The 24,772-nt window shown below is 46.1% G+C and overlaps 1 protein-coding gene across 1 annotated transcript in view; it reads left to right on the plus strand.

Annotated features, from left to right (window-relative positions):
* Window positions 1-6,729: 6,729 nt before the first annotated feature.
* Window positions 6,730-24,772, plus strand: part of LOC120027366 (gamma-aminobutyric acid type B receptor subunit 1-like) — a 131,163-nt gene continuing 113,120 nt past the window's right edge. Inside the window, exon 1 of the mRNA XM_038972282.1 lies at window positions 6,730-6,882. Coding sequence (XP_038828210.1) covers window positions 6,757-6,882 — 126 coding nt within the window. The 5' untranslated portion in view covers window positions 6,730-6,756. The remainder of the gene's footprint in view (window positions 6,883-24,772) is intronic.

The following is a 24,772-nucleotide window of genomic DNA, read 5'->3' on the forward strand; positions in this document are numbered from 1 at the left end:
GCGTCCAAACCCAAAGTACTGATAGCATCGTTGGTTTCTCCATAGAGCTCCATGTTGTGTACATAGTAACTGACCACTGTGTATGTAGTAGGTCTACCATGCTCTACGGTAGTGACTCAGGGTGCACCCCAAATGGCACCCTATTCCCTTTATAGTGCCTATCGGCCTGGTCAAAAGTAGTGCACTATATAGGGAATAGGGTGCCTATGGTCCCTGGTCAAAAGTAGTACACTATATAGGGAATAGGGTGCCATTTGGGAAGCAGGTTGTCTGTCAGTTGAGAAAAGTCTTCTCGGATCTCCTTTAACTTCATATTTCTCCTGTCAGGCCCCAACGTTGCCGTCCCAGACTCTCCAGAGAGTGTAGACTGGTGGATATCATGGCGAATACCAATGCTGCGACTGGCAACCAAGCCTGACGGGATTCAGTTTTGACAGACAAGGCTGCGGAGTACTGAGCCGGTTGCTCTGTGCTCCTCGCAATACAAACAATGAGAGCCAACCTAGTTAGCATTCTGATCCGAACGAATGAACCTCATTCAAATCAATGAATCTATTAAGTGGAGCCATGAATTAATGATCACAGACGAAGGCTGTAGCCCAGGCTAATGAGCCAGCAGGAGAGTGGACCAACTGGCCGGCCAACCAACGGGCCTGCTGCTCAGATACTGTAACCAAGGCCTTTTATTCCCCACAATGCATAGCACTGCTCAACAGTGGCTGGCTGAGGGAATGACAAGCGCGCCGCCCTGGTGGCACATCATGTACATTACAGCTACACTCCCTACAACCCCAGCTAATTATTAGAATCAGGTGCGCTAGATTAGGGTTGGAGTGAAAAACCTAAAGGACGGTATCTCTCCAGGAGCAGGGTTGGAGTTAAAACCTACAGGAGGGTCTCTCTCCAGGAACAGGGTTGGAGTTAAAACCTACAGGAGGGTATCTCTCCAGGAACAGGGTTGGAGTTAAAACCTACAGGAGGGTCTCTCTCCAGGAACAGGGTTGGAGTGAAAACCTACAGGAGGGTATCTCTCCAGGAACAGGGTTGGAGTTAAAACCTACAGGAGGGTATCTCTCCAGGAACAGGGTTGGAGTTAAAACCTACAGGAGGGTTTCTCTCCAGGAACAGGGTTGGAGTTAAAACCTACAGGAGGGTATCTCTCCAGGAACAGGGTTGGAGTTAAAACCTACAGGAGGGTATCTCTCCAGGAACAGGGTTGGAGTGAAAACCTACAGGAGGGTCTCTCTCCAGGAACAGGGTTGGAGTGAAAACCTACAGGACGGTAACTCTCCAGGAACAGGGTTGGAGTTAAAACCTACAGGAGGGTTTCTCTCCAGGAACAGGGTTGGAGTTAAAACCTACAGGAGGGTATCTCTCCAGGAACAGGGTTGGAGTTAAAACCTACAGGACGGTATCTCTCCAGGAACAGGGTTGGAGTTCAAACCTACAGGACGGTAACTCTCCAGGAACAGGGTTGGGCAGCCCTGCCCTATACAGAACACTACTTTTGACCAGAGCTCTATGGGGTTCCATTCTGCATGCAACTATGGTGATGACATGCCTCAGTGCTGTAGAACCTAGAGGGTTATTGGATTCCTTCTTAGAACCATCTCTACTGGACTATCATTGGCAGAGCTTCCCCTAGCCTCCCTTGGCAACCGCAGCAGTGGATAGAGATACAGAGGGAGGTGGGATAGTAATATGTTATATGTGATGCAGTATAGAATCACTGCCTCTGGCCTTATATGTTGGACAAATGTTGAAATATGAACTCCTGGAGAGAGAAAAAGAGGGGGAGAGAGAGAGATGGATAGAGAGAGGGAGAGAGAGGGAGAGAGAGGGAGAGAGAGAGAGCGGGGGGGAGAGAGAGGGATAGAGGGAGAGAGGGAGAGGGAGAGGGAGAGAGAGAGAGAGAGGGATAGAGAGAGAGAGAGAGAGAGGGGAGAGAGAGGGATAGAGGGAGAGAGGGAGAGGGAGAGAGAGAGAGAGGGAGAGAGAGAGAGAGGGGGGAGAGAGAGGGATAGAGAGAATAGGAGAGATAATTGAATCTTCACCATGCACTACTTCAGCTATTCTTACTTCATCTGCTCCTTTTAAAAAATGACCCTGTTGTTTAAAACGGTCTCCAGAATGTCTAATCAGCTTTGCAGCAAAACGTCAGTTAAATGTATTGGGCACTAAGGTGCATGACTCTCAAAACTCCCCAGAACACTATCATGTGTTTGCTTGTTATTCTTTTGACACTGCAATTAGTATTCATTTGCATTTCAGTCTGATTTGAACATTTACAAGTGACTCGCCAGTTGTTCGACATCTATAGCTTATTAAGAGAAGGAGATGCTACTTAAGTAAAGGAATGAATGTGGGTAGTTGGAGGATGAGACAAATGGCTTTCTAACCAGCAAGAAGAAGCATGGATAATCCAGGAGAGATGGGAAAATGTATAGAGGGACGCAGAGAGATATACATCAACCAGACAGAGAGATATGCATCAACCAGACAGAGAGATATACATCAACCAGACAGAGAGATATGCATCAACCAGACAGAGAGATATACATCAACCAGACAGAGAGATATACATCAACCAGACAGAGAGATATACATCAACCAGACAGAGAGATATACATCAACCAGACAGAGAGATATACATCAACCAGACAGAGAGATATACATCAACCAGACAGAGAGATATACATCAACCAGACAGAGAGATATACATCAACCAGACAGAGAGATATGCATCAACCAGACAGAGATATGCATCAACCAGACAGAGATATACATCAACCAGACAGAGAGATATACATCAACCAGACAGAGAGATATACATCAACCAGACAGAGAGATATACATCAACCAGACAGAGAGATATACATCAACCAGACAGAGAGATATACATCAACCAGACAGAGAGATATACATCAACCAGACAGAGAGATATACATCAACCAGACAGAGAGATATACATCAACCAGACAGAGAGATATGCATCAACCAGACAGAGCTATACATCAACCAGACAGAGAGATATACATCAACCAGACAGAGAGATATACATCAACCAGACAGAGAGATATACATCAACCAGACAGAGAGATATGCATCAACCAGACAGAGAGATATGCATCAACCAGACAGAGAGATATACATCAACCAGACAGAGAGATATACATCAACCAGACAGAGAGATATACATCAACCAGACAGAGAGATATACATCAACCAGACAGAGAGATATGCATCAACCAGACAGAGAGATATACATCAACCAGACAGAGAGATATACATCAACCAGACAGAGAGATATACATCAACCAGACAGAGAGATATGCATCAACCAGACAGAGAGATATGCATCAACCAGACAGAGAGATATACATCAACCAGACAGAGAGATATACATCAACCAGACAGAGAGATATGCATCAACCAGACAGAGATATACATCAACCAGACAGAGAGATATACATCAACCAGACAGAGAGATATACATCAACCAGACAGAGAGATACATCAACCAGACAGAGAGATATACATCAACCAGACAGAGAGATATGCATCAACCAGACAGAGAGATATACATCAACCAGACAGAGAGATATACATCAACCAGACAGAGAGATATACATCAACCAGACAGAGAGATATACATCAACCAGACAGAGAGATACATCAAGCTGACAGAGAGATATACATCAACCAGACAGAGAGATACATTAAGCTGACAGAGAGATACAGAGAGATACATCAAGCTTACAGAGAGATACATCAAGCTGACAGAGAGATACAGAGAGATACATCAAGCTGACAGAGAGATACAGAGAGATACAGAGAGATACATCAAGCAGACAGAGAGATACAGAGAGATACATCAAGCTGACAGAGAGATACAGAGAGATACATCAACCAGACAGAGTAACAGAGGGATACATCAAGCTGACAGAGAGATACATCAAGCTGACAGAGAGATACATCAAGCTGACAGAGAGATACATCAAGCTGAGAAAGGAGGAGAGGGCTACATCTGAAGGAAATAGATACAAACACACAGAGTGAGCAAGGAGGTGAGGGCTACATCTGAAGGAAATAGATACAAACACACAGAGTGAGCAAGGAGGAGGGAGAGATTACAAATGGAGAAGTGCAGAGGAATGAGAGAATCCAAGGTCTACTTTGATAATGAGAGAGAGAGAGAGAGAGAGAGAGAGAGAGAGAGAGGGAGAGAGAGATACTCTGTCTGGTTGAGAGAGAGAGACTTGTTAAAGGCCCAGTGCAGTCTATACTGTATATTTCCATAATATTGGGAAAATGTTAGTGTAAGAGCTGTTTGAAAAGACCACCTGAAATGTCAGCCTGTTTTGGTGGGATGGAGTTGTGACCTGCCTGGTGGTAAATTAGTTAGTAGAACAATAATAAAGAATTGGCCACTCTAACAGTGGCTGCAGTCCAAGGAGACAGCCCTTGTCCCTAAACCCTCAGGTCCTGAAAGCCGTTTTACATCGTCACATCGGAGTATATCTTAAATGTCCCTTGACCAAGCGAGAGAGAGTGATGGTCGGAGAGAATGCCAAGAGTGTGCAAAGCTGTCATCTAGGCAAAGGATGGCTACTTTTTAAGCATCTCAAATATAAAATATATTTTGATTTGTTTAACACTTTTTTGGTTACTACATAATTCCAAACTTTTGACTGGTACTGTATATATACTTTTGTATGTATTTAGTATTTTCTTGTTTACACCTGTGTTTTGTTTTGTTAGACATGTGTAATGTAGGGATGTAAGTAGTTGATTATTTTGTATAATTAATAAAAATAAAGTTTTAAAAAATGTCAAAAAAATAAACAATTATAAAAAACAAAAAAATGATATAAGAAAGAGTTCCAAACCTCTCTGCCAGTAACATGCAGTTTTCCGTTTTCTCATCCCCACTCAGACCACTCCCAGACAGTCCTAAAGAAATTCTTACTTGAGAATTTTCTCTTTGCTAAGAAGCTTTTTTTGTTCCTTGTTGACCATTTTAATTGAAAACAATCACAGTAAGTTAATTGCTACCCAGAAATAATTTGCTACCCAGATAAAAACGGCGCATTGGACCTTTAAAGTTTAGAATATAAAAATAAGTATTATAGTGTGTAGTTGGCTGAGGAAAGAAAAGGGAGAGAACGGTTATTGAGAAGCTCTGTTAAGCGATTGCAAATTCAAAGTGGTTTATGAAACGGAGAAGGATAGAGCAAAACAACCTCCCTCCCTCCCTCCCTCCCTCCCTCCCTCCCTCCACCTCCTCTCTCTCTCTCTACCTCCTCTCTCCCTTCACCTCCTCTCTCTCTCCCTCCACCTCCTCTCTCTCTCCCTCCACCTCCTCCCTCCCTCCCTCCACCACCTCTCTCTCTCTACCTCCCTCTGTGCTCTGTAAACCTGGAACACTGTCATTCTTTCACTCTCTCTGCTGCAGTCGACGAAACAAAAATAACGCTTGGACCTGTTCACTTTAACACTTACGTTTAACCAGACACTGCTGTGACCGTTTATTTTGTTGTTTTAACCGCTGAAGGGTAACCGGGTTCGACTCTTGTTATCTGCTTACCTGTCGTTTAACATTCCATCGTTCAAATTCCGAGTTGACAACACGCGCCTCGTTAACGGGCAGGAATAGACAACTGTGGCATGTTTATGTATTGCGGCGGTCGATCCTACATAACATGTGCACTACCTAACGTGCCGTTTTAATTAAATCATAGTGCAATATCTTCCGGGAGAGCAGTGAGTATGTAGGGAATTGGATAGGGCAAGGACAGATGAGTATTTAAAACGAGCACGGTTGAACAGTGTAGGTTAACGTCGGATGTATTCCTATTTCTCTCTACATTATTTCTAATATTTTACTAAGGGAGATTCTCTCAACATTTCTCTATCTAATTCCCGAGACTTTGCGGCCGGGCGCTCTCAGTGATATAATATTTTCCAGAACCTTGGACAGCGGAAATACTAATTCAAAAGAATGATCGCAGGATACAAATCATTCTATACCACTGCAAGGTTTCCCGGTGGCTATTCATATCGAGCGAGCAAGTTCAATTAAGAGACTTCCAACCTGCATGTATCGTTAATTGACCTTATCTGTCTGTTCATTTCAATTGAACTTACTCTCACCCCGGCTACTGATTACGCTAAACGTGTAACTGCAAGAGGGTATCTACCTGTAAATGATATCCAACTGGATTTACTTATAGGCTACTGTGGATTTGGGTCGTGTTTATAATGTTGTTCCAAGACCAACATGTTGAGTTCAAAGACAGAGGAATAATAATTTAGAGACAGAAAAAAACAGCATTTTGTGTAGGTTGCTCAGACTGAACAGTAACATTTATTTACAGACGAAAACGAAGTTACCCTTCAGTAGTACTAGTGTTGTGATAGATTGGCTATTTTATGAGGAATAAAAATAGTTTATTTTGTCACGACAAAAAACACACTTACAAGAGTTCTTGACGCAGCAACAGCAGAACAATATCAGAGGAGAATAGTCACCAAGACAATTCTCAACCATCGGCGGCATACAACATTTTCTACTTTTTAAAACCAAGTTTCTGACACTCTAAAACTTCCACCATGGCGGTGTCCTGTCGAAGTCTACCCGGGGGTCGACGCTCCATCATCGGCCAGACATTGATCTTCGCCTCGCTGACTTTACTCTTCTCTTGGTCCTGCCCGGCTCTAGGCAAGAAGAAGCTCTACATCGGTGCCCTCTTCCCGATGAGCGGAGGCTGGCCCGGGGGCCAAGCATGCCTCCCTTCCGCTCAGATGGCCCTCGACTTGGTGAACAAGAGAACGGATATACTGCCGGAGTACGAACTGGAACTGATCCACTACGATAGCATGGTGAGTAGCCTAGACTAACCTGATCCACTACGATAGCATGGTGAGTAGCCTAGACTAACCTGATCCACTACGATAGCATGGTGAGTAGCCTAGGCTAACCTGATCCACTACGATAGCATGGTGAGTAGCCTAGACTAACCTGATCCACTACGATAGCATGGTGAGTAGCCTAGGCTAACCTGATCCACTACGATAGCATGGTGAGTAGCCTAGACTAACCTGATCCACTACGATAGCATGGTGAGTAGCCTAGGCTAACCTGATCCACTACGATAGCATGGTGAGTAGCCTAGGCTAACCTGATCCACTACGATAGCATGGTGAGTAGCCTAGGCTAACCTGATCCACTACGATAGCATGGTGAGTAGCCTAGGCTAACCTGATCCACTACGATAGCATGGTGAGTAGCCTAGGCTAACCTGATCCACTACGATAGCATGGTGAGTAGCCTAGACTAACCTGATCCACTACGATAGCATGGTGAGTAGCCTAGGCTAACCTGATCCACTACGATAGCATGGTGAGTAGCCTAGGCTAACCTGATCCACTACGATAGCATGGTGAGTAGCCTAGACTAACCTGATCCACTACGATAGCATGGTGAGTAGCCTAGGCTAACCTGATCCACTACGATAGCATGGTGAGTAGCCTAGGCTAACCTGATCCACTACGATAGCATGGTGAGTAGCCTAGACTAACCTAACCGCAAAAAAGTGTTTTGCATCATTTCTGCGTAAACATCCATTTATCCCATCCAAAGTGTCTGAATTACGTGGTTTATGGTTACATTAATAATTCAGACTGGATCGTTATTCATATTAGATCAACATTTGATTCATAATGGCTTGTTTTTACTGCAACTTTGTTTTGCTTATATTTGCATCATATGAATACCAAATCTGTGTTCATCTATGTCATGCGTGCCGTAATTTGGATAATAAGTTGTCCTTTGTGAATTCTTTAATTTTCTCAGTTGTTTTTAATGAGCTCGAATAGACTGTGTTTCTTTGATTCGTGTTCTCTAAGAGGCAGGGCAGACTTCGTGAGTTGGAGTCCCCAGGTCGAGGCTAGTAAATGTGTTAATTTAGGTACATTTTCTGTTCAAATTCAATCTTCTTAATTGTTTAGTTTTTTTTATCTGCCCCACTCTCAAAAAGCCTCATTGCTACAGTTTACAGTAATTGAAATTAAAGTCATTTTTGCAGTCATATATGCACAGGAACTCTGTCAGGGTGGAATAGTCCATCTCTGTCAGTCCAACTCTGTCAGGGTGGAATAGTCCAACTCTGTCAGGGTGGAATAGTCCAACTCTGTCAGGGTGGAATAGTCCAACTCTGTCAGGGTGGAAGAGTCCAACTCTGTCAGGGTGGAAGAGTCCAACTCTGTCAGGGTGGAAGAGTCCAACTCTGTCAGGGTGGAAGAGTCCAACTCTGTCAGGGTGGAAGAGTCCAACTCTGTCAGGGTGGAAGAGTCCAACTCTGTCAGGGTGGAAGAGTCCAACTCTGTCAGGGTGGAAGAGTCCAACTCTGTCAGGGTGGAAGAGTCCAACTCTGTCAGGGTGGAAGAGTCCAACTCTGTCAGGGTGGAATAGTCCAACTCTGTCAGGGTGGAATAGTCCAACTCTGTCAGGGTGGAATAGTCCAACTCTGTCAGGGTGGAAGAGTCCAACTCTGTCAGGGTGGAAGAGTCCAACTCTGTCAGGGTGGAAGAGTCCAACTCTGTCAGGGTGGAAGAGTCCAACTCTGTCAGGGTGGAAGAGTCCAACTCTGTCAGGGTGGAAGAAGCCACCTCTGTCAGGGTGGAAGAAGCCACCTCTGTCAGGGTGGAATAGTCCAACTCTGTCAGGGTGGAGGAGTCCAACTCTGTCAGGGTGGAATAGTCCAACTCTGTCAGGGTGGAATAGTCCAACTCTGTCAGGGTGGAGGAGTCCAACTCTGTCAGGGTGGAATAGTCCAACTCTGTCAGGGTGGAAGAGTCCAACTCTGTCAGGGTGGAAGAGTCCAACTCTGTCAGGGTGGAAGAATCCAACTCTGTCAGGGTGGAAGAAGCCACCTCTGTCAGGGTGGAAGAAGCCACCTCTGTCAGGGTGGAATAGTCCAACTCTGTCAGGGTGGAAGAGTCCAACTCTGTCAGGGTGGAAGAGTCCAACTCTGTCAGGGTGGAAGAGTCCAACTCTGTCAGGGTGGAAGAGTCCAACTCTGTCAGGGTGGAAGAGTCCAACTCTGTCAGGGTGGAAGAGTCCAACTCTGTCAGGGTGGAAGAGTCCAACTCTGTCAGGGTGGAAGAGTCCAACTCTGTCAGGGTGGAATAGTCCAACTCTGTCAGGGTGGAATAGTCCAACTCTGTCAGGGTGGAATAGTCCAACTCTGTCAGGGTGGAATAGTCCAACTCTGTCAGGGTGGAATAGTCCAACTCTGTCAGGGTGGAAGAGTCCAACTCTGTCAGGGTGGAAGAGTCCAACTCTGTCAGGGTGGAAGAGTCCAACTCTGTCAGGGTGGAAGAGTCCAACTCTGTCAGGGTGGAAGAATCCAACTCTGTCAGGGTGGAAGAAGCCACCTCTGTCAGGGTGGAATAGTCCAACTCTGTCAGGGTGGAATAGTCCAACTCTGTCAGGGTGGAATAGTCCAACTCTGTCAGGGTGGAAGAGTCCAACTCTGTCAGGGTGGAAGAGTCCAACTCTGTCAGGGTGGAAGAGTCCAACTCTGTCAGGGTGGAAGAGTCCAACTCTGTCAGGGTGGAAGAGTCCAACTCTGTCAGGGTGGAAGAGTCCAACTCTGTCAGGGTGGAAGAGTCCAACTCTGTCAGGGTGGAAGAGTCCAACTCTGTCAGGGTGGAAGAGTCCAACTCTGTCAGGGTGGAAGAGTCCAACTCTGTCAGGGTGGAAGAGTCCAACTCTGTCAGGGTGGAATAGTCCAACTCTGTCAGGGTGGAAGAGTCCAACTCTGTCAGGGTGGAAGAGTCCAACTCTGTCAGGGTGGAAGAGTCCAACTCTGTCAGGGTGGAAGAGTCCAACTCTGTCAGGGTGGAAGAGTCCAACTCTGTCAGGGTGGAAGAGTCCAACTCTGTCAGGGTGGAAGAAGCCACCTCTGTCAGGGTGGAAGAAGCCACCTCTGTCAGGGTGGAATAGTCCAACTCTGTCAGGGTGGAGGAGTCCAACTCTGTCAGGGTGGAAGAGTCCAACTCTGTCAGGGTGGAAGAGTCCAACTCTGTCAGGGTGGAGGAGTCCAACTCTGTCAGGGTGGAATAGTCCAACTCTGTCAGGGTGGAAGAGTCCAACTCTGTCAGGGTGGAAGAGTCCAACTCTGTCAGGGTGGAAGAATCCAACTCTGTCAGGGTGGAAGAATCCACCTCTGTCAGGGTGGAATAGCCCAACTCTGTCAGGGTGGAATAGTCCAACTCTGTCAGGGTGGAAGAGTCCAACTCTGTCAGGGTGGAAGAGTCCAACTCTGTCAGGGTGGAAGAGTCCAACTCTGTCAGGGTGGAAGAGTCCAACTCTGTCAGGGTGGAAGAGTCCAACTCTGTCAGGGTGGAAGAGTCCAACTCTGTCAGGGTGGAAGAGTCCAACTCTGTCAGGGTGGAAGAGTCCAACTCTGTCAGGGTGGAAGAGTCCAACTCTGTCAGGGTGGAAGAGTCCAACTCTGTCAGGGTGGAAGAGTCCAACTCTGTCAGGGTGGAAGAGTCCAACTCTGTCAGGGTGGAAGAGTCCAACTCTGTCAGGGTGGAAGAGTCCAACTCTGTCAGGGTGGAAGAGTCCAACTCTGTCAGGGTGGAATAGTCCAACTCTGTCAGGGTGGAATAGTCCAACTCTGTCAGGGTGGAAGAGTCCAACTCTGTCAGGGTGGAAGAGTCCAACTCTGTCAGGGTGGAAGAGTCCAACTCTGTCAGGGTGGAAGAGTCCAACTCTGTCAGGGTGGAAGAGTCCAACTCTGTCAGGGTGGAAGAGTCCAACTCTGTCAGGGTGGAAGAAGCCACCTCTGTCAGGGTGGAAGAAGCCACCTCTGTCAGGGTGGAATAGTCCAACTCTGTCAGGGTGGAGGAGTCCAACTCTGTCAGGGTGGAAGAGTCCAACTCTGTCAGGGTGGAAGAGTCCAACTCTGTCAGGGTGGAGGAGTCCAACTCTGTCAGGGTGGAATAGTCCAACTCTGTCAGGGTGGAAGAGTCCAACTCTGTCAGGGTGGAAGAGTCCAACTCTGTCAGGGTGGAAGAATCCAACTCTGTCAGGGTGGAAGAATCCACCTCTGTCAGGGTGGAATAGCCCAACTCTGTCAGGGTGGAATAGTCCAACTCTGTCAGGGTGGAATAGTCCAACTCTGTCAGGGTGGAATAGTCCAACTCTGTCAGGGTGGAAGAGTCCAACTCTGTCAGGGTGGAAGAGTCCAACTCTGTCAGGGTGGAAGAGTCCAACTCTGTCAGGGTGGAAGAGTCCAACTCTGTCAGGGTGGAAGAGTCCAACTCTGTCAGGGTGGAAGAGTCCAACTCTGTCAGGGTGGAAGAGTCCAACTCTGTCAGGGTGGAAGAGTCCAACTCTGTCAGGGTGGAATAGTCCAACTCTGTCAGGGTGGAAGAGTCCAACTCTGTCAGGGTGGAAGAGTCCAACTCTGTCAGGGTGGAAGAGTCCAACTCTGTCAGGGTGGAATAGTCCAACTCTGTCAGGGTGGAAGAGTCCAACTCTGTCAGGGTGGAAGAGTCCAACTCTGTCAGGGTGGAAGAGTCCAACTCTGTCAGGGTGGAAGAGTCCAACTCTGTCAGGGTGGAAGAGTCCAACTCTGTCAGGGTGGAAGAGTCCAACTCTGTCAGGGTGGAAGAGTCCAACTCTGTCAGGGTGGAAGAGTCCAACTCTGTCAGGGTGGAATAGTCCAACTCTGTCAGGGTGGAATAGTCCAACTCTGTCAGGGTGGAATAGTCCAACTCTGTCAGGGTGGAATAGTCCAACTCTGTCAGGGTGGAAGAGTCCAACTCTGTCAGGGTGGAAGAGTCCAACTCTGTCAGGGTGGAAGAGTCCAACTCTGTCAGGGTGGAAGAGTCCAACTCTGTCAGGGTGGAAGAAGCCACCTCTGTCAGGGTGGAAGAAGCCACCTCTGTCAGGGTGGAATAGTCCAACTCTGTCAGGGTGGAGGAGTCCAACTCTGTCAGGGTGGAATAGTCCAACTCTGTCAGGGTGGAATAGTCCAACTCTGTCAGGGTGGAGGAGTCCAACTCTGTCAGGGTGGAATAGTCCAACTCTGTCAGGGTGGAAGAGTCCAACTCTGTCAGGGTGGAAGAGTCCAACTCTGTCAGGGTGGAAGAGTCCAACTCTGTCAGGGTGGAAGAGTCCAACTCTGTCAGGGTGGAAGAGTCCAACTCTGTCAGGGTGGAAGAGTCCAACTCTGTCAGGGTGGAAGAGTCCAACTCTGTCAGGGTGGAAGAGTCCAACTCTGTCAGGGTGGAAGAGTCCAACTCTGTCAGGGTGGAATAGTCCAACTCTGTCAGGGTGGAATAGTCCAACTCTGTCAGGGTGGAATAGTCCAACTCTGTCAGGGTGGAATAGTCCAACTCTGTCAGGGTGGAATAGTCCAACTCTGTCAGGGTGGAAGAGTCCAACTCTGTCAGGGTGGAAGAGTCCAACTCTGTCAGGGTGGAAGAGTCCAACTCTGTCAGGGTGGAAGAATCCAACTCTGTCAGGGTGGAAGAAGCCACCTCTGTCAGGGTGGAATAGTCCAACTCTGTCAGGGTGGAATAGTCCAACTCTGTCAGGGTGGAATAGTCCAACTCTGTCAGGGTGGAATAGTCCAACTCTGTCAGGGTGGAATAGTCCAACTCTGTCAGGGTGGAAGAGTCCAACTCTGTCAGGGTGGAAGAGTCCAACTCTGTCAGGGTGGAAGAGTCCAACTCTGTCAGGGTGGAAGAGTCCAACTCTGTCAGGGTGGAAGAAGCCACCTCTGTCAGGGTGGAAGAAGCCACCTCTGTCAGGGTGGAATAGTCCAACTCTGTCAGGGTGGAGGAGTCCAACTCTGTCAGGGTGGAGGAGTCCAACTCTGTCAGGGTGGAATAGTCCAACTCTGTCAGGGTGGAGGAGTCCAACTCTGTCAGGGTGGAATAGTCCAACTCTGTCAGGGTGGAATAGTCCAACTCTGTCAGGGTGGAAGAGTCCAACTCTGTCAGGGTGGAAGAGTCCAACTCTGTCAGGGTGGAAGAATCCAACTCTGTCAGGGTGGAAGAAGCCACCTCTGTCAGGGTGGAATAGCCCAACTCTGTCAGGGTGGAATAGTCCAACTCTGTCAGGGTGGAAGAGTCCAACTCTGTCAGGGTGGAAGAGTCCAACTCTGTCAGGGTGGAAGAGTCCAACTCTGTCAGGGTGGAAGAGTCCAACTCTGTCAGGGTGGAAGAGTCCAACTCTGTCAGGGTGGAAGAGTCCAACTCTGTCAGGGTGGAATAGTCCAACTCTGTCAGGGTGGAATAGTCCAACTCTGTCAGGGTGGAATAGTCCAACTCTGTCAGGGTGGAATAGTCCAACTCTGTCAGGGTGGAATAGTCCAACTCTGTCAGGGTGGAATAGTCCAACTCTGTCAGGGTGGAATAGTCCAACTCTGTCAGGGTGGAAGAGTCCAACTCTGTCAGGGTGGAAGAGTCCAACTCTGTCAGGGTGGAAGAATCCACCTCTGTCAGGGTGGAATAGCCCAACTCTGTCAGGGTGGAATAGTCCAACTCTGTCAGGGTGGAATAGTCCAACTCTGTCAGGGGGGAATAGTCCCTTATTATGAACCAGTCCATGGGTGATTCATGACAATTGTTTCTGCTATGAGAAAAACGTGGGTTATATTAATATTAATGTGAAATATGTATGGAAATAAATGATTGATCGTTTATTAATAATTATTTGGCTTTTTTGTCAACAATATGGCCTCATTTACCTGGGTACCTGGGCACAAAACCCCCCTCCCTCCCCATTTCCTTTGCAACTTTTGAAGCTTCCCGCAGATTTGCTGCTGAAGCAAGACAGAATGAGGGCGATGAGTGGAGCAGCCCACGACAGCGGGTCATTTGTTTGGGGGAGTGGAGGGGGGGGTCCTCGAGTAGAGCATGGGAGGGAAGCGGGAGACATTATATTAAAACAATTATTACTAGCATTATTTTTTTGTATTATGCTCACTAGGGCCCTTGATGAGGTGAGGCCTGAGGCCTCTTCTGTTTAATGATAAGTACGCCACTGCTAAGACGGGCTAATTCATTTTATTTATTTATTTAACCTTTATTTACCTAGGCAAGTCAGTTAAGAGTCAGTTATTTTCAATGACGGCCTACCAAAAGGAAAAAGGCCTCCAGCGGGGACGGGGGCTGGGATATATAAATATATATTTTTTATTATAAAAAAATGTAAAATATAGGACAAAACACACATCACGACAAGAGAGACAACACAACACTACATAAAGAAAGACCTAAGAAAACAACACAGCAAGGCGGCAACACATGACAACACAGCATGGTAGCAACACTAATGCACTTAGTAGAAAATGAATCTTATGAGCAACGTACATCGTTATGTAGCCTGTGTTATTCTGTTGGACCGGGAATTTGACTTGGTGAAATGGTGCTGTCAAAAATAAGCAGAATGTAGGGGAGCGTTGTATGGGACTACTATCTGCATTGACATATTACCATCCTCACCCCTAATGATAAGACAAGTGCTGTCTATTCTAGTCTGGTCTAAACCTCCATGTTCCTCAATCTCTATTTACTTTCACTCAGTCCACCCGTGTCTCTCTCTCTCTCACATCTCTCTCACATCTCTCTCACATCTCTCTCACATTCTCTCTCTCTCTCTCTCTCTCTCTCTCTCTCTCTCTCTCTCTCTCTCTCTCTCTCTCTCTCTCTCACATTCTCTCTCACATTCTCTCTCACATTCTCTCTCTCTCTCTCTCTCTCTCTCTCTCTCTCTCTCTCTCTCTCTCTCTCTCTCTCTCTCTCTCTCTCTCTACCATTCCGCCTCTTCCTCCTACCTGCGTCCCTCTTCCCCTTCACGGGAGAGAGATGCCAACACACGACCACACTCATAGTCTGTTAATAGTTATATGCACTGTGACTGGCTGGTGCTCCTAAGAGCATTGCTCTGATTGGTTAAAACTGCCCTGCATCGGAACCTTACTTCAAAAGACTGGGGGGGTGTAAAAAAGGAAGGGGGGTGGTTAAAGGTTGGCATGACAACAGTAACCAAGACAACCGCAGTTCAAACAAACAAAGAACTACAGATTTCTCTCCAAGAAAAGGGAAAGATTGTGCACTTACTATCGTTGCTTGAACTGAGAAACAGATGGACGGTGAGATGATGTGAGCCCGTTCGTTGTGGGAGACTCCTATTGAGTGTTCAGTGTAGTTAGCCAAATGGAAGAAGTGCCTTTTTGGTCGGGTCAGTCTTCCATCATAGGCACTTACAAAGTGTCTTCCCGGTTGGCTGCATGATGAGGAGTAGTTGACTCTCGTGGACCTGAGCTCTAATGGATCTGGTGACTGATTAGGGATTCAACACCACGGACAGCGACACTGCTGAGCACGAGACAAAGTGCCTGTTTCTGCCTCTCAAATGGCTCCCTATTACCTATATAGTGCACTATGTACTGTATGGCTCATGGTGAAAAGGTAGTGTACTATATAGGGACTAGGGAGCCAGTTGGGACGCAGGCCGTGTCATCATCAACCAGAAAATACTTCTTCCTTCTCGCTAGTGAATATGGTTATTCCCCAAACTGGAACTTTACAAATGCTTATTAAATATCCACCCAGGCCCTATGTTCAATAAAGTTGAAGACACATCCCCAGTGTGTGTGTGTGAGGAGGAGGAGGTGTGTGTGTGTGGGGGGGGGGGAGATGATGTGGATGGAGGGGGTCCTGATTTCCCCAAAGTGTCAGGGTTAGATCAGTGAGAACACTCCCCATGACTTTAACTCTGGATTTAGTGTCCCTTTTGTATTACACAGATATTTATTTGATTTGGTTAGTTAGTTTTAGGGCTGAGCAATAGCAATGAGGAATACAATAATGCCTATAGGCTACATTTTATTTCTAAGTTGATGGAGTTTTATTTTTGTGAGTACAGGATTGATGGGTTTACCCTCCACACATAACCTTTATCATAATACCTCTACCATCTCTTTCGCTCGCTCTCTCCCCCCCACACAAACACACACTAGGCCCCCATTACCTGGTGCTGCTGTATAGCTGCACAGCTGTTTTACAGCCTCCTGACCAGTTCTGCTATTTTGAGTGCTTTTTTTCATGCTGATCTTTACTTGTCTGTACATAATGTTTCCTATGACCGAAAATAGCTTCTGGACATTAGAAAAGCGATCACCAACCTCCATTTGGATGAAGATGTCAATTTCAACTAATCGGAGGCGCAGGACATACTGCTCACCACGGACCAGGCCCTAATCCTTGAGACACGGAAAATAAAAAGGCGGCATAAGAGAGGCCGAAGTAAGGGCACCCTGACGAAACTACATCGGTGAGTACATAAAGTGGCCTCTAACCTCCGAACGTGCAGTCACTGGAGAACAAACTGGACGAGCTCCGTTCGAGACTATCCTATCAACGGGACCTGAAGAACTGTAATATCCCCTGTTTCAAGGTGTTGTGAATGAACAAGGACATGGATAATATACATCTAGCTAGTTTTTCCTGTGCATCGGCAGGACAGAACGGCAGCATCGAGGAAGCTCAAGGGGGGTGTGTCTCTTTGTTAACAACAGCTGGTGTCTGATCTCTAATATTAACAAAGTCTTGAGGTTTTACTCGCCTTAGTTAGAATACCTCATAATAAGCTGTAGACGATGCTATTTACCAAGAGAGTTTTCATCTATATATTTTTTTAGAGCTGTCTATTTACCACCACAAACCGATGCTCGCACTAAGACCACACTCAACAAGCTATATAGGGCCATAAGAAAACAAGAAAATATTCATCCAGAGGCGTCACTCCTGGTGGCCGGTGCTTTTAATGCAGGAAAACTGAAATCTGTTTTAACTAATTTTTGCCAGCATGTCACGTGTCCAACTAGAGGCGAAAAAACTCGAGATCTCCTTTACTCCACACAGAAATGCATACTAAGCTCTCCCTCGCCTTCCATTTGGCAAATCTGACCATAACTCTATCCTGCTGATAGAGTGACTGTGCGTACATATCCCAACCAGAAGCCATGGATTACAGGCCATGGATTACTACTCTCCCTCACCTTCCATTTAGCAAATCTGACCATAACTCTATCCTCCTAATTCCTGCTTACAAGAAAAAACTCCAACAGGAAGTACCAGTGACACGCTCAATACGGAAGCTACTGTTTCGCTAGCACAGACTGGAATATGTTCCGGGAGCCATCCTATGGAATTGAGGAGTTTACCACATCAGTCACCGGCTTCATTAATAAGTGCATCGACTACATTGTCCACACAGTGACTGTATGGTACATACATATCCCAACCAGAAGCCATGGATTTACAGGCAACATCTGCATGGAGCTAAAGGCTAGATCTACCAATTTCAATGAGCGTGACCCTAATCCGGATGCTTATAAGAAATCCCGCTACGCCCTCCAACTAACCATCAAACAGGAAAAGCACCAACACAGGACTAATATCGAATCCTACTATACCAGCTCCAATGCTTATTGGATGTTGCAGGGCTTGCAAACTATCACGGTTACAAAGGGAAACCTAGACACGAGCTGCCCAGTGACCGGGAGCCTACCAGATGAGCTAGATACCTTCTATGCACACTTCGAGGTAATCAAAACTGAACCATTCATTAGTGCACCAGCTGTTCCGGACGACTGTGGGATCACACTCTTCGTAGCCGATGTGAGTCAGACCTTTAAACAGGTTAACATTCACAAGGCCACAGGGCCAGACTGATTACCAGGACGTGTACTCAGAGCATGCGCTGACTAGTGTCTTTACTGACATTTTCAACCCTCTTCCTAACCCATTATGTAATGCCTATATGTTTAAAGCAGACCACCATAGTCCCTGTGCCCAAGAACGTAAAGATAACCTGTCTAAATGACTATCGCCCCATAGCACTCACATCTGTAGCCATGAAATGCTTGAAAAGACTGGTCATGGCTCACATCAACACCCTCATCCCAGACACCCTGGACCTACTCCAATTCGCCACGGATCCATAGATGACGCAATATCTATTGCACTTTCCCAGCTGGACAAGAGGAACACCTATGTGAGAATGCTGTTCATTTACAGCTCAGCGTATTGCCCTCCAAGCTCATCACTAAGCTAAGGACCCTGGGACTGAACACCTCCCTCTGCAACTGGATCCTGGACAGGTGGACAGATCTCCAGGATCCTGGACAGGCCCCCAGGTGGTGAGGGTAGACAACAGCACATCCGCCACGCTGACCCTCAACACGGGGGCCCCTCAGGGGTGTGTGCTTAGTCCCCTCCTGTACTCCCTGTTCACCCACAACTGTTAGGCCGCACCTGACTCCAAAACCAGCATTAAGTTTGCCGACAACAAGATGGTGGTAGGCCTGATCACCAACGAAGATGAGAGAGCCAATAGGGAGGAGGTTAGAGACCTGGCAGTGTGGTGCCAGAACAACTTTTCCCTCAACGTCAGCAAGACAAAGGAGCTGATCATGTAAATGGAGGGCCGAGCACGCCCCCATTCACATCGACGGGGCTGTATTGGAGCAGGTCGAGAGGTTCAAGTTCCTCGGTGTCCACATCCCTAAGAACATATCATGGTCCAAACACACCAACACAGTCTAGAAGAGGCCACGACAACACCTTTTCCCTATCAGTTGGCTAAAAAGATTTGTCATGTGCCCTTAGATCCTCAAAAAGTTATACAGCTGCACCATTGAGAGCATCTTGACTGGCTGATTCACCACTTGGTATGGCGATCGCTTGGTATTGGACCACAAGGCGCTACAGAGGGTAATGTGTACTAAGTCGAGCTCCCTGCCATCCAGGACCTCTATACCAGGCGTTGTCAGAGGAAGTCTCTAAAAATTCTATAAGACTCCCGTCCCCTAAGTCATAGACTTTTGTCTCTACTACCGCACAGCAAGCAGTACCGATGCACCAAGTCTGGAACCAACATGACCCTGAACAGCTTCAACCCCCCAAGACATAAGACTGCTGAGTACTTAAGTAGTTAACCAAATAGCTGCCCGGACTATCTGCATTGACCCTTTTTTGCACAAACATTTTTTCTCATCACATACGCTGCTGCTACAGTTTACTTTCTGTCACTTTATTCATAGTTATGTACAGTTGAAGTCGGAAGTTTACATACACCTTAGCCAAATACATTTAATCTTAGTGTTTCACAATTCCTCAAATTGAATCCTCTTAAAAATTCCCTGTCTTAGGTCAGTTAGTATCACCACTTTATTTTAAGAATGTGAAATGTCAGAATAATAGTAGAGAGAATGATTTATTTCAGCTTTTATTTCTTTCATCACATTCCCAGTGGGTCAGAAGTTTACATACACCAATTAGTACTTGGTAGTATTGCCTTTAAATTGTTTAACTTGGGTCAAACGTTTTGGGTAGCCTTCCACAAGCTTCCCACGATAATTTGGGTGAATTTTGGCCCATTCCTCCTGACAGAGCTGGTGTAACTGAGTCAGGTTTGTAGGCCTCCTTGCTTGCACACGCTTTTTCAGTTCTGCCCACAAATTTTCTATAGGATTGACGTCAGGGTTTTGTGATGGCCACTCCAATACCTTGACCTTGTTGTCCTTAAACCATTTTGCCACAACTTTGGAAGTATGCTTGGGGTCATTGTCCATTTGGAAGACCCATTTGCGACCAAGCTTTAACTTCCGGACTGATATTTTGAGATGTTGCTTCAATATATCCACATACTTTTCTATCCTCATGATGCCATCTATTTTGTGAAGTGCACCAATCCCTCCTGCAGCAAAGCACCCCCACAACATGATGCTGCCACCCCCATGCTTCACGGTTGGGATGGTGTTATTCGGCTTGCAAGCCTCCCCCTTTTTCCTCCAAACATAACGATGGTCATTATGGCCAAAAAGTTCTATTTTTGTTTCATCAGACCAGAGGACATTTCTCCAAAAAGTACGATCTTTGTCCCCATGTGCAGTTGCAAACCATAGTCTGGCTTTTTTAGTTCGGATTTGGAGCAGTGGCTTCTTCCTTGCTGAGCGGCCTTTCAGGTTATGTCGATATAGGACTCGTTTTACTGTTGATATAGATACTTTTGTACCTGTTTCCTCCAGCATCTTCACAAGGTCCTTTGCTGTTGTTCTGGGATTGATTTGCACTTTTCGCCTCAAAGTACATTCATCTCTAGGAGACAGAACGCGTCTCCATCCTGAGCGGTGTGACGGCTGCGTGGTCCCATGGTGTTTAAACGTGCGTACTATTGTTTGTACAGATGAACGTGGTACCTTCAGCCGTTTGTAAATTGCTCCCAAGGATGAACCAGACTTGTGGAGGTCCACAATCTTTTTTTCTGAGGTCTTGGCTGATTTCTTTTGATTTTCCTATGTCAAGCAAAGAGGCACTGAGTTTGAAGGTAGGCTTTGAAATACATCCACAAGTACACCTCCAATTGACTGAAATGATGTCAATTAGCCTATCAGAAGCTTCTAAAGCCATGACATCATTTTCTGGAATTGTCCAAGCTGTTTAAAGGCACAGTCAACTTAGTGTATGTAAACTTCTGACCCACTGGAATTGTAATAGAGTCTGTAAACAATTGTTGGGAAAATTGTGTGATGCATAAAGTAGATGTCCTAACCGACTTGCCAAAACTATAGTTTGTTAACAAGAAATTTGTGGAGTGGTTGAAAAATGAGTTTCAATGACTCCAACCTAAGTGTATGTAAACTTACAACTTCAACTGTACATATCTACCTTAATCTCCCTCGTACCCCTGCATATCAACTCAGTACTGGTACCCCTGCATGTCAACTCAGTACTGGTACCCCTGCATATCAACTCAGTACTGGTACCCCTGCATATCAACTCAGTACTGGTACCCCTGCATATCAACTCAGTACTGGTACCCCTGCATATCAACTCAGTACTCGTACCCCTGCATATCGACTCAGTACTGGTACCCCGTGTATAAAGCCAAGTTTTAGTTACTCATTGTGTATTTATTATTACTTTTATTATTACGTGTTTTACTTTTCTGTTATTCCTCTATTTTCTTTTTCTCTGCATTGTTGGGAAGTAAGCATTTCACTGTTAAAGGGATATTTCGCGTTTTAGCATGTTAGACCTCATTTTCTAAATGTGATCGTTTGTTTCTTTAACCATCCACAACTGTTCTTTTGAAGAAAACGGATTAGCTACTTCAGCTGAAGTAAGTTGCCAGTGTTATAATGCTCACGTGAGCAACAAGTCTGAAGCTCCGGAGTAGTTGTGTCATCTCTCGCTCATCAACAGAGAGCGTGGCTCCACATACGGAAATACAGACAAGGAAAACAAGCAGCATTTCACTAGCTAAGACAGGGATAAGGATACGGAGAGACTAGATGTCTGTATCTAGGACAGGGTTAGGATACGGATAGATGTCACTAGTTAGGACAGGGATAAGGATATGGAGAGCCTAGATGTCACTAGCTAGGACAGGGATAAGGATACGGATAGATGTCACTAGCTAGGACAGGGATAAGGATATGGTGAGCCTAGATGTCACTAGCTAGGATAGGGATAAGGATATGGATAGCCTAGATGTCACTAGCTAGGATAGGGATAAGGATACGGAGAGCCTAGATGTCACCAGCTAGGACAGGGATAAGGATATGGATAGATGTCACTAGCTAAGACAGAGATAAGGATATGGAGAGCCTAGATGTCACAAGCTAGGACAGGGATAAGGATATGGATAGATGTCACTAGCTAGGACAGTTATAAGGATACGGATAGATGTCACTAGCTAGGACAGGGATAAGGATACGGATAGATGTCACTAGCTAGGACAGGGATAAGGATACGGATAGATGTCACTAGCTAGGACAGGGATAAGGATACGGATAGATGTCACTAGCTAGGACAGGGATAAGGATATGGATAGATGTCACTAGCTAGAACAGGGATAAGGATACGGATTGATGTCACTAGCTAGGACAGGGATAAGGATACGGATAGATGTCACTAGCTAGAACAGGGATAAGGATACGGATAGATGTCACTAGCTAGGACAGGGATAAGGATATGGATAGCCTAGATGTCACTAGCTAGGACAGGGATAAGGATAGGGATAGATGTCACTAGCTAGGACAGGGATAAGGATATGGATAGCCTAGATGTCACTAGCTAGGGCAGGGATAAGGATACAGATATATGTCACTAGCTAGGACAGGGATAAGGATATGGATAGATGTCACTAGCTAGGACAGGGATAAGGATATGGATAGCCTAGATGTCACTAGCTAGGACAGGGATAAGGATATGGATAGATGTCACTAGCTAGGACAGGGATAAGGATATGGATAGATGTCACTAGCTAGGACAGGGATAAGGATATGGATAGATGTCACTAGCTAGGACAGGGATAAGGATACGGATATGTCACTAGCTAGGACAGGGATAAGGATACGGATAGATGTCACTAGCTAGGACAGGGATAAGGATACAGATAGATGTCACTAGCTAGGACAGGGATAAGGATATTGATAGATGTCACTAGCTAGGACAGGGATAAGGATACGGATAGATGTCACTAGCTAGAACAGGGATAAGGATATTGATAGATGTCACTAGCTAGGATAAGGATACGGATAGATGTCACTAGCTAGGACAGGGATAAGGATACGGATAGATGTCACTAGCTAGAACAGGGATAAGGATACGGATAGATGTCACTAGCTAGGACAGGGATAAGGATACGGATAGATGTCACTAGCTAGGACAGGGATAAGGATACGGATAGATGTCACTAGCTAGGACAGGGATAAGGATACGGATAGATGTCACTAGCTTGAACAGGGATAAGGATACGGATAGATGTCACTAGCTAGGACAGGGATAAGGATACGGATAGATGTCACTAGCTAGGACAGGGATAAGGATACGGATAGATGTCACTAGCTAGGACAGGGATAAGGATACGGATAGATGTCACCAGCTAGAACAGGGATAAGGATACGGATAGATGTCACTAGCTAGGACAGGGATAAGGATACGGATAGATGTCACTAGCTAGAACAGGGATACGGATAGATGTCACTAGCTAGGACAGGGATAAGGATACGGATAGATGTCCCTAGCTAGGACAGGGATAAGGATACGGATAGATGTCACTAGCTAGGACAGGGATAAGGATACGGATAGATGTCACTAGCTAGGACAGGGATAAGGATACGGATAGATGTCACTAGCTAGGACAGGGATAAGGATACGGATAGATGTCACCAGCTAGAACAGGGATAAGGATACGGATAGATGTCACTAGCTAGGACAGGGATAAGGATACGGATAGATGTCACTAGCTAGAACAGGGATACGGATAGATGTCACTAGCTAGGACAGGGATAAGGATACGGATAGATGTCCCTAGCTAGGACAGGGATAAGGATATGGATAGCCTAGATGTCCCTAGCTAGGACAGGGATAAGGATATGGATAGATGTCACTAGCTAGGACAGGGATAAGGATACGGATTGATGTCACTAGCTAGGACAGGGATAAGGATACGGATAGATGTCACTAGCTAGGACAGGGATGAGGATATGGATATATGTCACTAGCTAGGACAGGGATAAGGATACGGATAGATGTCACTAGCTAGAACAGGGATAAGGATACGGATAGATGTCACTAGCTAGGACAGGGATAAGGATATTGATAGATGTAACTAGCTAGGACAGGGATAAGGATACGGATAGATGTCACTAGCTATGACAGGGATAAGGATATGGATAGATGTCACTAGCTAGGACAGGGATACGGATATGGATAGATGTCACTAGCTAGGACAGGGATAAGGATACGGATAGATGTCACTAGCTAGAACAGGGATAAGGATACGGATAGATGTCACTAGCTATGACAGGGATAAGGATACGGATAGATGTCACTAGCTATGACAGGGATAAGGATACGGATAGATGTCACTAGCTAGGACCGGGATAAGGATATGGATAAATGTCACTAGCTAGGACAGGGATAAGGATACGGATAGATGTCGCTAGCTAGGACAGGGATAAGGATACGGATAGATGTCACTAGCTAGGACAGGGATGAGGATATGGATAGATGTCACTAGCTAGGACAGGGATAAGGATATGGATAGATGTCACTAGCTAGGACAGGGATAAGGATACGGATAGATGTCACTAGCTAGGACAGGGATAAGGATACGGATAGATGTCACTAGCTAGGACAGGGATAAGGATATGGATAGATGTCACTAGCTAGGACAGGGATAAGGATACGGATAGATGTCACTAGCTAGGACAGGGATAAGGATATGGATAGATGTCACTAGCTAGGACAGGGATAAGGATATGGATATATGTCACCAGCTAGGATAGGGATAAGGATATGGATAGATATCACTAGCTAGGACAGGGATAAGGATATGGATAGATGTCACTAGCTATGACAGGGATAAGGATACGGATAGATGTCACTAGCTAGGACAGGGATAAGGATACGGATAGATGTCACTAGCTATGACAGGGATAAGGATACGGATAGATGTCACTAGCTATGACAGGGATAAGGATACGGATAGATGTCACTAGCTAGGACAGGGATAAGGATATGGATATATGTCACTAGCTAGGACAGGGATAAGGATATGGATAGATGTCACTAGCTAGGACAGGGATAAGGATATGGATAGATGTCACTAGCTAGGACAGGGATAAGGTTATGGATAGCCTAGATGTCACTAGCTAGGACAGGGATA

Source organism: Salvelinus namaycush, chromosome 32, assembly GCF_016432855.1.
Source record: "Salvelinus namaycush isolate Seneca chromosome 32, SaNama_1.0, whole genome shotgun sequence".
Classification (NCBI taxonomy): Eukaryota; Metazoa; Chordata; class Actinopteri; order Salmoniformes; family Salmonidae; genus Salvelinus; species Salvelinus namaycush.